Below are 14,611 nucleotides of genomic sequence, written 5' to 3' on the forward strand. Positions count from 1 at the left end.
GCAGCCAAAATACAAGGTCTTAGAAGGCAGCTCACTTAAACAACAAAAAAAAAGTGGTGCTAAGTCTGAAGGTCCTCAGCTCTGAGACTGAATGATTAGCCGTAAGTTCGTCAATCACGTGATACTCCAAACCAACAGTTTTTGAAGCTGTACTGGGAAATGTGCAGGTCGTACAGAGAAGCCCTTGCAAGCCCTGGGAGCCAGGGAAGCACAATGGGGAAGCAAAGCGCTCCTCACCCGCTTCCCACTCGAGCAGTTCCACATCTGTCTCACCAAGTGAAGGTCTGCATAAGAGTTTGTTTGCAAATAGGTTCTACGGACAAAGTGTTTTGTAAAATTGTGACTTTACTGCTGGTTACTAGTCATCATATTGTTTTTTCCTGGTAATGGAACTCCATGAATCAATCCAAATAAATTGCAGTCTGAGGAGACAGACTAGCCTTTGTCTTCTTCAGACTAGCCTAGATGCCCAGGCAGCGAGCAGAGTACTACATAGGACAGGTACTAGTGAAGCATTGCCTAAGTATACTTCTTCCCCAAACATGTTACTGATAGTACCAGTTTTGACTGCTTCCCAAAAAGTTCATGGAAAACCTAACAACAGATTTTTCCTCTATTTTATTTTAGTGGTTGCTTGGGTTGAAATTGGTCTCAAGTGGGATTATAGCTCCAAAATTTTACTGAATTCAATTTCTTGGGTTGCTTTGCTGTATGATATAGCAAAGTCATTGAAATATATCTCAAGCACATCATTCTGATTTCCCAAAGAAACTGAGTGACTAAATTGGTAATGGCACCTTTGTTCTCATAATAATTTATTCAAGAAACACTTAGGCATCACAGATTAGAGAGAGAGAGAGTATATGAGAATTTCCCACAGAAGGAATCATGCACTCCTCTCAAAGCCCCTGGTTGCAGGTCACGAAGTTTTGTCCTTGGCCTCTACATTTCCTTCCTTCGATCTGCTCACTCTCCTAGGTCTCCCTTCACAGTCCTTCAGGCTTATCCTTCCCTTTTGCTGCAAAGCGAATCTGATAAATAGGCGTGCTAAGATGTCACAGGTGGATGCAATTAGTAAATCACCCTCCCCTTGCAAAAAAGCTGGCAAGTATCCAGATAGACAGTGTAACATTAGTGACCTGGACGTATAATGAAGTTTCTTCTTTATCAGGTCAGGGGAAGCTGGACCCTCTCAGCATCTTTAGATTGACAAAGCATACTTACAAAGACAAAAATTGAAACAAAGGTCCTGTCAGCCAAGAATGTTCTATGTACTGATGGTATTTACGGACTGCTCTTTCTTCTATTAGAAACAATTTAATAACACATGTGATCCCCAATATGGTCGGCAGCTCCCTCTGCCATCCTTCCTCTGACAGTCAGTCAAAGATGTGATTTGGATGGACTAAGGCCCACAGGGCAGATTTCTAAATAAGAGGCAGAAGCTTTACTCAGCCTGACATTCAGTGCCTTCCATGCTCTGACCCCACTTGCCTAGGCAACCCTATTTCCCCCATCTCCAGCCATGCACAGCCAAACCATTTCATGTGCTTATATACATTTTCCTTCCTCTTAATGTTACCTATGCTGTGGAAATATATTACTCTCAAACCGAATGGTTAAAACAGTAAACATTTATTGTCCTGTAATCAGATACTGTGGAATAAGGATGTAGGTGCATCTAACCCATGTGGTCTGGCTTGGAATTTGTCAGGAGGTTCGAGTCATGCCTAGGCTTGAGTGTCTGCTTCCAACCTAGCTCACTAGCAGGTTGGGACTGGTTACTGGAGAGGCTGCAGCTCTTCTGTACATGGGGCTCTCCCAAGACTGTGTGGGTATAACTTCTGACTTTCCCCTCGGGGAGGGGTCTGAGAGGTAGAGCTCTGTATAAGGTATCCTTTTATGACCTAACATAACAAGTCATGTGGTATTATTTCTACTACAAAGTCAGGCCCACCTTGAAAGATAGAATTAGGCTCCATGTTTGAAGGGAGTGTGTCAGTCACCACAGTACCTGCTCAAATGCCCTTTCCCTATCAGCACAGCCCAGTCTCACAAGCCTTTCAAGACCCAGTTCAGCTGTTACTTCCTTCAAAAAGCCCTCTTACGTTCCTCCCAGAGCTTTCCTTTGTGTGCTCATTATACTGTCTATATTTGAAAACTAATTTTATTGCTTTTTGCATTGAACACTGTAGAAACTGTATATTCCAAGCCAGGGTTTACCCACAGGGGCACCACTGGTATTTCGGGCTGAGTAATTCTTTGCTGTGGGACCTGTCTTGTGCACTGCAGGATTCTGAGCAGCATTCCTAATCTCTTCCCATCAGACGCAAGCAGCATTTTCCACTGTGGGTTATGAAGGTAAGCAAGGTCTCCAGACACGGTCAAATGTTTCCTGTGGGCAACATCACCCCTTCTTGAGACCCACACTTCTAAACAGCTAAGTAGCAATTAACTTTGTACCCCAAAATCACTGCTCTAAAGGACTGTTCTAATAAGCTGTAACAATGTTTTATTTTCTCAGTCCTTTTTTTTGAGGAGGGGGATACTGGGGATTGAACCCAGGGCCTTTGCGCTGAGCTAACACTAACTTTCCCAGGCTGAGCTCAAACAAGGCTTTGTCCAATGGTAACCAGGAACTAGAACCCAGTTTCCTCAACTTGTAAGCTGCATATTCTTTCCACTAACTTTGCCAGTGCTAGTGCTCTTGTCACCTATTTCTACTGTTTAACCTGTTTTATTTTCCTAAGCTGGCACTCAAGGTCCTATGTGTCGTCCAAGCCAGCCCACACTCCCTGTGTATAAATCACCTTCTCAGTGTGGGGACAAAATATCTGACACACACAATGCAAAGGAGCAAAGGTTTATTTTGGCTCCTGGTTTTGGTGTGCGGTCAGCTGGCTCCGGGGCAGAAGCGTCATGGCAGAAGGGCCTAGTGGAGGATGGCTGCTCACTTCACAGCAGCCAGGAGGCAGAGCAGGGGACAGCGAGAGAAAAAGGGGTCAGGGACTAAGGACCGTAGTCCCAAGGTCACACCCCAATGCCCATCCCACCCATGATCCACCCAGCCAGAAGCGCTCTCCCAGCCTCCCAGGGATCTCTTAAGCCAATCAAGTTGATAGCGAAGGTTAACCATAACATTAATCACTGCACTTGCTCCAGTTATTCAGACTTGTTTCACCTATCTTGATTTGAACCTGCACAATGTGCTAATTATATTTCTGCCCAGCTGCCTACCCTATTTAATTGACTCCTTTTCTCAACTTCCATACTAAGCTCCTTTGAATGCTGAAAAATTAAACTCCTCCAGGAACCCACTGAATGAGTAGTCTATCTTACTTAAACCTCTAAAATCTAAAATATCCTATTATAAAGTGGGTGTGATGGACATGGATGTAATCCCAGCACTGGGGTGGGGTGGTGAGGCAAGAGGATCATCACAAGTTTGAGGCCAACCTAGACTACACAGTGAGTTCAAGCCCAGCTTGGACTATATATAGCAAGACTGTCTCAAAACCAAAACAAAATCCTATTATGTGTCCTGACATCATCACAAGATAATCATACATAATTCCACACTGCTTATTATTTTTAGAGTAAAAAGATACAAGGCCTTCTGAACTTAATGGAAAAATTGCTTTGTAAAAGTTCTCATTTCCTTTCTGATCTCTCGGAGCACTTAAAATTAGATGCGTGTTATAGCGGCTACTGTTTTGTATAATCCACATTGCTTTATTTATGTATTCTATAATGGTCAGAATTTGTTTCCTAATGGTAGACACTGTTTTAAATGTCTGCATCCAGACAGATTCAATATTCTCTACTATGGCTAGTCTTACTTACTACAATGCGAGACAATGTGTTCACAATGAGCAACAAATGAAAATGGGCAAGGGTTTATAAGTAACTTTCAGTCATCGAGTGTATGTGTGTATTAATTAGCTAGCTATATATCTTTTTACATCTATTTTACATACGTTATGCTGCTGTAAAAACAAGGCAACAACTGTTAAGTACCAGGCACTAAGCTACGCGCTGCACTGATTATCTTATTTAAGAAACACAACTATCTTATGAGGTAAGTACAATTTTTATCCTAGAGATTTAAACAAACCAAATGAAGTTATAAGAAAATATCCAGCCCCACCACACAGCTAAGTCATGGCAGAACTGGAATGTAACCAGGGTCAAGTTCCAGACGCTGTGCAGTATGTCCAGGGCACGGCTTCTCCACTCTCCGATACTTGTTAAGTGGAGCTGACAAGAAGTTACAGCAGTGATTAAATAAACTGATTCATTTCTAGTGCTCGGGGGCGCTGTGACTGCAGGTTCAAACCAAGCCTGGGTTATTTACCGAAACTGTCTCAAAAAAGGAGGGTGTGTGGCTCAATGGGAAGGCCTTGGATTCAATCCCTAGTGCCACCACCAAAAAATAAAATAAAAACGTTTGTTCATTTAAAATATTTAGCACAGTATCTTACACATACACACATAATACTCAGCAATCCTTACTATCATTAAAATACACTGTGATATAGGGTTAAAAGTTCAATAAACAAGCTCCTCGCCTAACAGGGTATGGTGGGCAGATTTCTGGAAAAGGCACTTCAAGATTTCCTGCCGTATAAATATGGTATCACATATGGTACTATAGAATATGCAAAGAGACTTTCCAGAAGTAACTAAAGTTACTAATCAATGGACCTTGAGTTCATCACAAGTGAGACCCTGATGAGCATCTCTGAGGTAATGGGGCCTTTAAAAGCAAAGCATGCTCTTCCACGGGGCAGAAAAATCAGAGATCCAACATGCAAGGAAAACTGGGGGTATTATTGCTCACTTTGGAGACTGAAGGGGCCACAAGGAACTGAATTTTGCCAACAATCTGAGTAAGCTGGAAAGTGGATTTTCCCCAGAACCTCCAGATAAGAGTCAAGCCCGGCTAGGACCTCAATTTCTGCCTTCTAAAACCGTAGCACTATATCCCATTGAGCCTACCCAGACTTCTGAAATGTTGTGAACTAGTTTATAATAACACGTCACTCAGAAAACAAACACAGGAGAATACAAAAGTATAAACAAGGGATCATACACAAACACATATGCACACGTTTTATGCATACTGTACACATAAAAGAAGAAATGTAACTCTACTTCGGTGGATGGGGAACCGGAACATTTAAAGGCGCACTATTTGGAAGACCAACATTTGCTGACTGTGGGAGGTTTATGCAGAGCAGCGAAGAGTGGGGTCCCAGACATGGAGAAGAACACAGAGGGTGGCAGCATCACCTCTGGGAAAGCAGGCGGGGACCTGGCCGGCAGAGCACGGTGGGGAGTGGGGCTGCGATGCAGCCCGCAAACTGAGAGTGGCTGGACCTTCGCTCTGGTACCATTAGGAGCACATTTTAAAAGAATCTTTTAAAACTAAGTGCAAATACCTGCATGAAGAATCAAACAAAGTATTTGTATGAATATGTATGTTTATATTATCTAGTTTTCTATTTTGTCCTTTTCTTCTAAAATAGAATTATAAATTCCTATAATGAATTAAGTTAAATATTAGGATAGCAAATTAAAAAATGCATCTATTCACAAAGAACAAAAGAAAATTTGCTTCCTTTACAATTGACAAAAACCATAAAAATATTTAGATGTAACACAGAAAAGTATACAATTTTCAACAAAATTTATTTTGATATCTTGAAACACGCCTGTGGTACAGCGTAATTATGAACATGTAACATCTCTCCAACCTACTTTTCACTTAATAGTTACATTAACAGAGTCCCACGGCTCTTAAAAGCAAGCTGCTGCAACTGCAAAACAATTTTCAGTACAATTTGGCATAATCTTACTTAATTATCAAATATGTCAGGATTGGTATTTTTTTCCTATACTCAGAGAAGGAAAAATGTTTTTAGACATTTCTAAAATAGTTTTCCTTTCTTAACTGAACCTTAAAGTATTTTGTTTATCTTAGTACACTGATTAGTAGGCTCCTTTCTTTAGAGAAAGGAAAGATTTTTTTCTAAAAAGAAATGTCAAATATTTCTAATTGTACTACAGACTTCGAAGTAAACGCCGACTGTGACTACGCCAGGGCTGCTCACTTCTGCCCTGGCCCTTTCCCAAGTGCTCCGTGAGGAAACACTCGCACTGAGGTGGATCATGGGAGGTGAATTAAAGTAAGAAGTTTCCTTGCAGCTGAGGGTGACTGAACACACCGGGCACCTGAACTGTCTCTCATGGTGACTTGAACTCTGGAAATTCTGGATCACTGACCTAAAAACAGGGTGGCATCAATGGATACTTCAGAGTATGCACACTTTAAGAAGGATAATATGCAAAGAAGTGTGAAATATACCAAGGTGATCAGAGTCTTTGTTTTCTGAGAAGTAGCCAACGACCATTAAGTCTTTCTCTAAAATGATTCCACTACACTGTCCACTTCTATCAGTCTAGCCCAGAGGGAGATTCTAAGGAAAAATGTTAAAAAATATCCCCATTGCTGAGTGTGGTGGTGTATGCCTGTAATCCTAGCGTTTGGGAGGCAGAGGCAGGAGGACTGCTGTGTGTTTGAGGCCAGCCTGCACTACACAGCCAGACCAAGACACTGTCTCATAGAAAAAACAAAACAAAACAAAACAAATGCATGAATCAGTTCCTGTAATGTACAGAAGTTTTAATTGCATGAGAGGCTTCTTTACCAAATATGTTTAACATTTTAACATTAATACTTTTTAATATAGAAATTTTATCATTTAATTAAAAAATTATAAACAATGCTAATTATACAAGCATGTCAGAAGACAACTCCCCAGTATATTTTCAAATGAAATTCTGCCTTTTAAAAACTCAAATACCTTTCCCAGGGTTAACTAGGAAATTGCATAATCCAGAATAGTTTTCATATAACTGTTATTATAATGAAGTAAAATATAAACATGTAAACATTTAAAAAGCAATGCCTTGAAATGTTAAGTACAAAAAGTCAACTCCATTTACGTTATAGCTTAATAGGACAATGAGGACAACTATTAGAACACAAATGGTCATTAATTAAAGTTTAATTACTATTCAATAATTCACTCTGAAAAAATAATTGAGTTCTGATAAATTCTGACCAGAGAGTTTTGTCCTGCAAAAGCATTTCCCTTACTGTTCCTGGTACAGCATTCTCTATCTAATATGGTTTTTCCTCATTCACAGTAACAGATGATTACATTCGAATGGCATTTAACATAAACTGCACCAAACTGCCTTATAATTTCATTTTGGACTGAATTAATTAACTTCACAGTAGGTGGCTGAGGTACTGCCCATAAGCCTAAAGAAATACTTGACTGCTTCACCTATCTTACATGAGTTGTCTCTAAATCAAGGCAGCTTCCATTTTTAATTAACAGTACCAGGTAAAATACATTTAGTGGTATCCTAAAGGGTAAAGATAAGGCCTTTATAATAAATGGATTTAGTGTTCCACATACATTCACATCCATTTAAAAGAAGTTAGGGGGCAATGCAGACAGTTAAGGAGGATTTGACAAAATTCAGCAAGACATGGCATGCTTGATATTTACCTTAGGAAGTATGCATTTATAATGAAAAAAGTTCTTTGTCCTTGCAAGATGTTAAAATAAAAAAAACTTACCATTTTGTAGCAATTAAAAATAATACTATCTTAAATGCTATTGTAAGAAATTTATATCCTAGAACATGAAATGTAAATTGTCTAAGACATTACCTTGAAATCATCAAAATTATACCATTAAATATCTATTTTTCCTATTGTCCTCCTCCAATTATAATATCAAGACCTGACAGCAAACTCTGTTTCAAGTTTATAGTCTTCATACACTGAGAGACAAATTAAAAGGACAAACATGGAATGTGAAAAGCCAGCTCATAAAATACCTGAAAACTTTCATGTTACGTGACATATTTCTCCGTCATAAGCCTCTGGTTCAGGAAATGAGAGAACAAATGTCTTTGATGAATACTTTGACAGTGTGTTACTCAGTACTTTTAGATTTTTTTTTTTTTTAAATTGCAAAGGAAGGAAAGTGGAAGTGGGAGAGAGACAGGAAAAGAATGAGAAAAGGAAGAAACAAAATCCAGTTTTGTCTAACTTCCCTTTTTAGGGAGCAGGTGAATTATCATTTAATGGGCACAAAGATCACAAGACGTGGCTGAGATTGCTGGCTGATTCTTAAAGACTCTAGCACACAGGAAGATGGTTCCCAGAAACAGGAAGAATAATGCAGGGAGGAGGGGTGAGCAGTCAGGAGGGCGGCGCACAGGCAGGCTTCACCTAAATGGTTCTAGGAAGGGCTTCAGGGCTGCTTCAAAGTTCTCTTCTGAGAACACAGATGCTAGATAATTTCTCTATGAGTAAATTCTCTTTCCTGTACAACTTAAATTCTTCCTGCTATAATTTACATCAGGAGAAATGACAAGAATATAATTTGGAAGTTTTAATACTGGTTTGTAATAAAGGAAGGTATCAACTAGGAAAAAAAAAAGGAATGCTTAGGTGCCAATATCATAAACAATTTTGCCTGCAGCATCTTTTAGCTGAAAAATTTAGTGGCAATGACAATCATAACTCTGTCAAAATCAGCAATGAGTTTATAAAAAAATTAAAAATTCAAATAATATCCTTTAGGTTTTGAATATGTTATTTAATGAAATGGCAATTGCAAGAGATATTTATGAGACCCTTCCAGTGGAAAAAATAATCAGCTTTTTAGGTCACTTTCTTCTCACCAAATGCCATGTCTGCCCTGATGTCATTAGTCAGTTGCAAGAGATCTTTTGTCAGGTTCAAAGTAATCTGGCAGTTACATCATGCTTTATAAATGAAAAAAAGACTGTGCTGTCTAAAAATAATGAAGGCTCCATTTAAATTAATGCTTTTTTTGGTCAAGTGTTCATTTTATTTTGCAATAATATAGCTGTGATCCAAATACAGCTCTTTCTAGCTTTAAAAAAAGATCTCTAGAGATTATACATGGGGCAGTAATTTTTTATATTTTTACTTGCAATGACATTTAGGGTTCAGTGTGATTTGAGATTTTTAGTGCTGTTGCTGACACCTTATGGAAACTTTTATTTGGAAATTCTGATTAGATTTTTAAAAACTGTTCCCCTCTTGTTTACAAGAAGTGTTATTATAAAAATGAACTTTTTTATTCCTCTGAGATACTCATCCTCTTGTTATTTATTCCTCACTTGATTTCATAATCTTATTTGGGTCCCTGCGATTAGTTGCTATGGAAATTACCTCCTATGGAAATGATTCCAATGTTATTGTTGTAAGAATATGACTTTTAATGAATAGTATCAATAGCACACATCAACCCTTACCAGAAAAAGGAAACTAATTGAAAATTTTAAAAGGGTTAATTCTGAAAATTATTACCATGGCCAACTTTTATGATTTTTTTAAAATCTGCCATCTGTTTTTCAAATAAGTATTAAATTTTAAGGTGTTAATCAGCTACTCACTTCCTGAAATTCCAAAGTCATAATGGAAACTAGTACCACACACACAAAAGTGGATGGATGTAAAGAACATTTCATCTACCATTTTTCTGAACTAATAAATGTTATGCTTCACTTATGAGAGTTAATGTCAACAGGATTTCAGGGCTCATCAAGGAAATGACTTTGAATAGCACATTACAAATTCCCTTTAAAGACAAAGAATTTAATATTCCAAAATTTATCCCAGGAATTTAAAAGGTCAAGCCTATAAACCAGTGAGTTAAACAATAGATGAGAGCCAGTGAACCATTAGATGAGAATTCCAGAATGCGAAGAAGAAAACTTTCTTGGGTGGATTCTATAATTTGTGGTTTGAATAAAACCTTTGAAACATTCCATTAGTATTTAAATTCTCACAATGAGAATACAGCTCATATTTAACATTTTAAATTACCACACAGCCTCTCCCCAAAAGTAATGTTAATGGTTTCTTCTGTTTAGCGCTTATTCACTGCTTGGTACTAATTTGGGAATAAATTAACCCTTCCAACAATTAGGGTATTGTCTAGAAACTGCCTCTTACACTCTACAGGGAAAACCACTTACATTCTGAAAATCAGAAATAAAAATCTATTTCATTATAAAAATTTTTTCTGTACGTAACAGCTTCTTATTTATGTAAGTCACTACCATATTTACCTATAAAGTTGTACAACATTACAACATTCACAATGCCTCTGAATTAGGCCTCACAGGTACATTCTGTTCAATGTTTTATACAGGAAGGGTTTTCTATACTTGTGCCTGCAACCATGATCGAGGATCCAAAATGTCTTTGATGGATTTCTGCCTTGGAGCTGGCACTGGCTTAGTTTCAAAATTGGTTTTAGTGTCTGTGTGCTCACCATCAGTTAAACTATTGTTCCTGGCAGGAAGAAGTTTTCGAGGAGCAGCGATTGGTTTCTGTAAGTGATGCTTTAGGGTTGACAGTCTGGTATCCAAAGGCAAGGACTGAGATGTACTTGTGTTTCCCCAGTTGTCCTTACCCAACTGATCTGTGTTGCTCTGTGTGTTTAAGCTGAATGGAGGTCTATCAGGAGGAGGAAGGGGAGCTCGTCTCTTTTTCCTTTTCTCGTCATGTGGCTGCTCGCCTGCAGGAGACAGTACCTTTTTCTGGATAACCATTTTATGATTACCATCAAATATTGTGGCCCAAGGAGGTGGTGAGACCTCTTCATCCTGACCAATAAGGAACTGCCCATTTGTTTCTTCAATTTTTTTATGTATTATGTCAGTTAAACTTTCAAGTTTCACAGGTGAATCAATGCCTGCAATAATTTTAAGGAAAAAATAGATGGGAAAAATTCAAGAGTTTGCACTTTAATTAAGTTATTATTTCCCAAACTAGTAAGTTATCTATAATGACCATCAAAAACTTAGAGTAGGGTAACCAATAAAACGTTTACCTATAAAAGTAACTGATCAATAGAACCAAAACCCGTATTATACACACACAATACCTAGTGTATACAAAATATATAATACACATAACACATACTCACCTGTATAAAAACATTCCTGCATAAAGAGGAGATATATGAGTACTTCAAAAAATTCTGTAGGTTAAGTATTAGAAAACTTTTTTGGATTTGAATTGTATTTCAACTTTTAGGAAAGCTTGATATACAAGCTGTGATAATTACAACTTAATCAGTAATTTTTCTTGTAGACCAGAAGTCTCTGATAAGGTGAAAAAACAAAACAAAACAAAAATCATCAAATAAAATACCCAGGGAAGAGAGTAAGGCCCTTACACCATTTTGGTGATGAGAGTGCTGGATGACATTTTCTTTGGAGCAGGGCACAGTTGTGTACATCTATAATCCCAGCACTCGGATCTCTGTGAGTTCCAGGCTAGCCTGGGCTATACAGTGAGTTCGAGGCCACCCTGAACTACATGGTGAGACCCTGTCCCAAAGAAACCCAAAAATTTTCCTTGGAAAAAATAAGGGAACAGAGATAAATGTCTACTGGATGAATTACTGGTATTTTTCAAATGTGTAAACCTAAACAAATTATTTCTAATCTAACAGTGTAAAGTATGTATAACTGCAGGTACATTAATGGCAAGTTAGAAGAGAAGCTACTGTGGATTTGCACTTATACACAACATTACTCACTAAGACAATTCCCACAGAGTTAAACACACACCTTTTGAAAGTATGGGAAAATGGAATATTAATAGGTTAAGAATATAAAATTTTCTAAATTAATAGACTTAATTATTTTTGGCCAGAGATGAAAGCTTCCATTTATGAATACTTATCTACGAAAACGACTTAAAAATAAATTCAATAAAATACAGAAAAAAGTACTATGATTACATTTTTAGAATCTGCAAGTTTGTATTTTCAGAATTTTATCAACTATTCAGCTAATATTTATTTTCAGTGACTTTATTCATTTTAAATCTTAAAATCTTTATCTGATTTTGAGCATTCAAATTATGAAAAATGTGCATTCATTAATTTTGTATTAATTCATCTATTAAACATGAGCTCCTTAGCTTATGATCATAGTCTTTTTTTTCATTCATTTTAGCAGTTTAATATCAATAGAATAAGCAGCTTGAGCATGGACAATTTGGTTTTGTTATCCTGCAGCTTAGAAAAGACAAACCCCACTCACTCATATCATGGTAGACTGAGGTTGCCTCTTTTGTCAAGAACAAAGGTGGTTTCCGTGGTGACATAATCTCAATTTTCATAAGTTCTTCACAACAATGCTTCCACTGGCCTAAAAAAGAGAAAGACAGGCTAGTTTAAAACATAAATATAAAGATATACATTTCATTTTTAACAGATACCAATACTTTTTTGCTTTGAGAAATAACAGTGACTTCATAAATACAGCATGGTCTTAAGGAAGCTTAAAAAAAAATTCTTGTATTATCCATAATTTAAAGCCCAATTCTGCTCATATAAATAATCTATTCAAAAAATAAAGTTTTATGTACAAGTATTAAGATCTCTAGGCTATTTGTCACTATTTTGCTAAACAGTCGACAATTTGCCTTAAAATTAACAGTCATGGCAAAAGTCTGTGCAGGTTTTCTTCTTTCAAATATTAAACTAAAAAACATCTAGTACTCAATAGTTGAAGGGTGAATGTCAATGGAAATATAGTTGCTTAGAAGTAGGAAAAAAGCATAAGAAATGGTGGATCTCAAAAATACCTTTAATTTGAAAATCTTACGAAATAAGATTTAACAAACACTTTTAAAATAATTATCATGCTTTTCAAAATAATCTAACCCTAGGAAAACATTGTATATTTGCTTATGCCAAAGATATATAAAAATCATTAAATAAAATTCTGAGTCTAATTTGTTTTAGGAAACACTTTAAATAAAGCCATTAACAATACGGAATAAAATAAAAGCAATATAGGAATAAGTTGTTTCAACTGTTAAGTTAAAATTTTAAAATATATACACTAGTTTTTCTTTTAATTATGTTTCATTCTTTCAACCTTAAAATATTCACATTTATTTCTCCTGACTAGATATCAAAAAAATTTAATTTTACCAAATTTATTGTGCACCTGCATGCTGGATGAAATCTACGCCAGACACTATGTGTCTATAAACTAATAAAAAATATTATTTAGGTCCCCCACTTTTATATTTTATAACAGTAGAAAAGTTTTGATACTAATTTGTGCTCTACATGTCTCTTCTATATTTCATATCCTCAATATACATATTCAATATTCAATTTAGTCATTTCCCACAGCTTAAAAAAGTAGACATTTCATGTCAACTTAAATTATTTACTTTTGCTGTTTATACTTGAACATACTGTCAAGGAAAAATGATAATATGTGCATAAATTTTAAATCTATTACCTAACTAGTTAAGAAACATAAAAAAACCTTACAGTATGCTTTCTTATGATGCATAAAAGTTGCAAAATAACCCATACAGCAATTCAAAGAGGAAATAAATTCCCGAGTACAAGGCTTCAAAGGTTGCTCTTCAGAATTTAAACCCAGTAGGCTCTGAGATCTGACAATTTATTTCTCTCCCATCTCCTTTTATAGATAAATATAATCAAAGGCAGGATTTTTTTTTCTTCTTGGCAGCAGAGGGGAGGAAAAGCCCTTAGGAAATAATTCACTTTAAACTGGCAAATATTTTTCTGTCACAGTTTTAGACAAGTTATAATACAATATTTTGTGTATATTGATAGATAAAACCATTTCATTATTAAACTAGTAACAGAATACTAATCATATTGAAAATTGGAACATAATGCCCATTGTTCTACAAGTTGCTGATGTCAGAGGTACAAATGTCATATGTGCACTGGTTCAGACTTTACAACTGAAACATTGATTTTGCCAGGAAGTTTGCAGGCATAGGTATACATGATAGCCTGTATTCTAACAAGAAAAGAGACCTATATGAAATATTAAATGGAATTGCTTTGTTCACATAGCCATCTATATATTGAAGATGTTTTCCACAGTACTATTTATAATGTTTCCACTAAAAATGATCTACTTTGCTAAGCTGCTAATGTAGGTCAATATTTATATTACAAATTTGGGAAAAATACCCTGATGTCTGCTCCAAGTCTACTTCAACTCTGTATGTTCCATCTCCCATTTCTATCCACATCCCTACTAGCTTTCCAGAGCAAATGTCCTTCTCCCTTTAAATGTTCATTAGCCCTCAAATATTAGAAATCGTAATTCTGCCCCTCCTGCCTCCTAACCCCCATCCTTTGCTGTTCTTTTCCAAGCCACACAAGCCGCTTCCATCAGCGTTTCCCTGTGAATTCTAAGTCTCTCACCCCCTGGCTTTCCACTCGTAAGTGTGGCCAAAGAGGTGAAATGTGTCCCAAATAGTAAATTAGTCTTACATTATTCCACTCTTGCTGTCTTCCTCTGCTTTGTTCTATATACCACTCTGCAAGTAAGATCATAGTAAACTATGCTTGTCACTAGGAAAATAAAACTTTTAAAGTACAAGTCAACATTTAGGACAGAATAAACACTTTCATCTTTGACTCTTATCTCCATACATAATGAATTTTGAATAGACTTAAAAATGTAATAG

At 36.6% G+C, this 14,611-nt stretch overlaps 1 protein-coding gene and 1 long non-coding RNA gene across 4 annotated transcripts in view; one reads left to right on the forward strand and one right to left on the reverse strand.

The window, feature by feature from the left end:
- The window catches only part of LOC102020934, a 46,217-nt gene that overhangs the window by 12,272 nt on the left and 19,334 nt on the right, over positions 1 to 14,611 (forward strand). The window lies entirely within an intron of this gene.
- Positions 6,661 to 14,611, reverse strand: part of Rtkn2 (rhotekin 2) — a 79,249-nt gene continuing 71,298 nt past the window's right edge. For all 3 annotated transcript variants that reach the window (XM_013514864.1, XM_005385950.2, XM_005385949.2), the window contains 2 exons: positions 12,178 to 12,285; positions 6,661 to 10,817 (listed from right to left, as the gene is read on the reverse strand). In XM_013514864.1, the coding sequence (XP_013370318.1) occupies positions 10,282 to 10,817; positions 12,178 to 12,285 (644 nt within the window). In that variant the 3' untranslated portion in view covers positions 6,661 to 10,281. The remainder of the gene's footprint in view (positions 10,818 to 12,177; positions 12,286 to 14,611) is intronic.

Source organism: Chinchilla lanigera, unplaced genomic scaffold (assembly GCF_000276665.1).
Source record: "Chinchilla lanigera isolate Chin_1 unplaced genomic scaffold, ChiLan1.0 scaffold00024, whole genome shotgun sequence".
NCBI classification, from domain to species: Eukaryota; Metazoa; Chordata; class Mammalia; order Rodentia; family Chinchillidae; genus Chinchilla; species Chinchilla lanigera.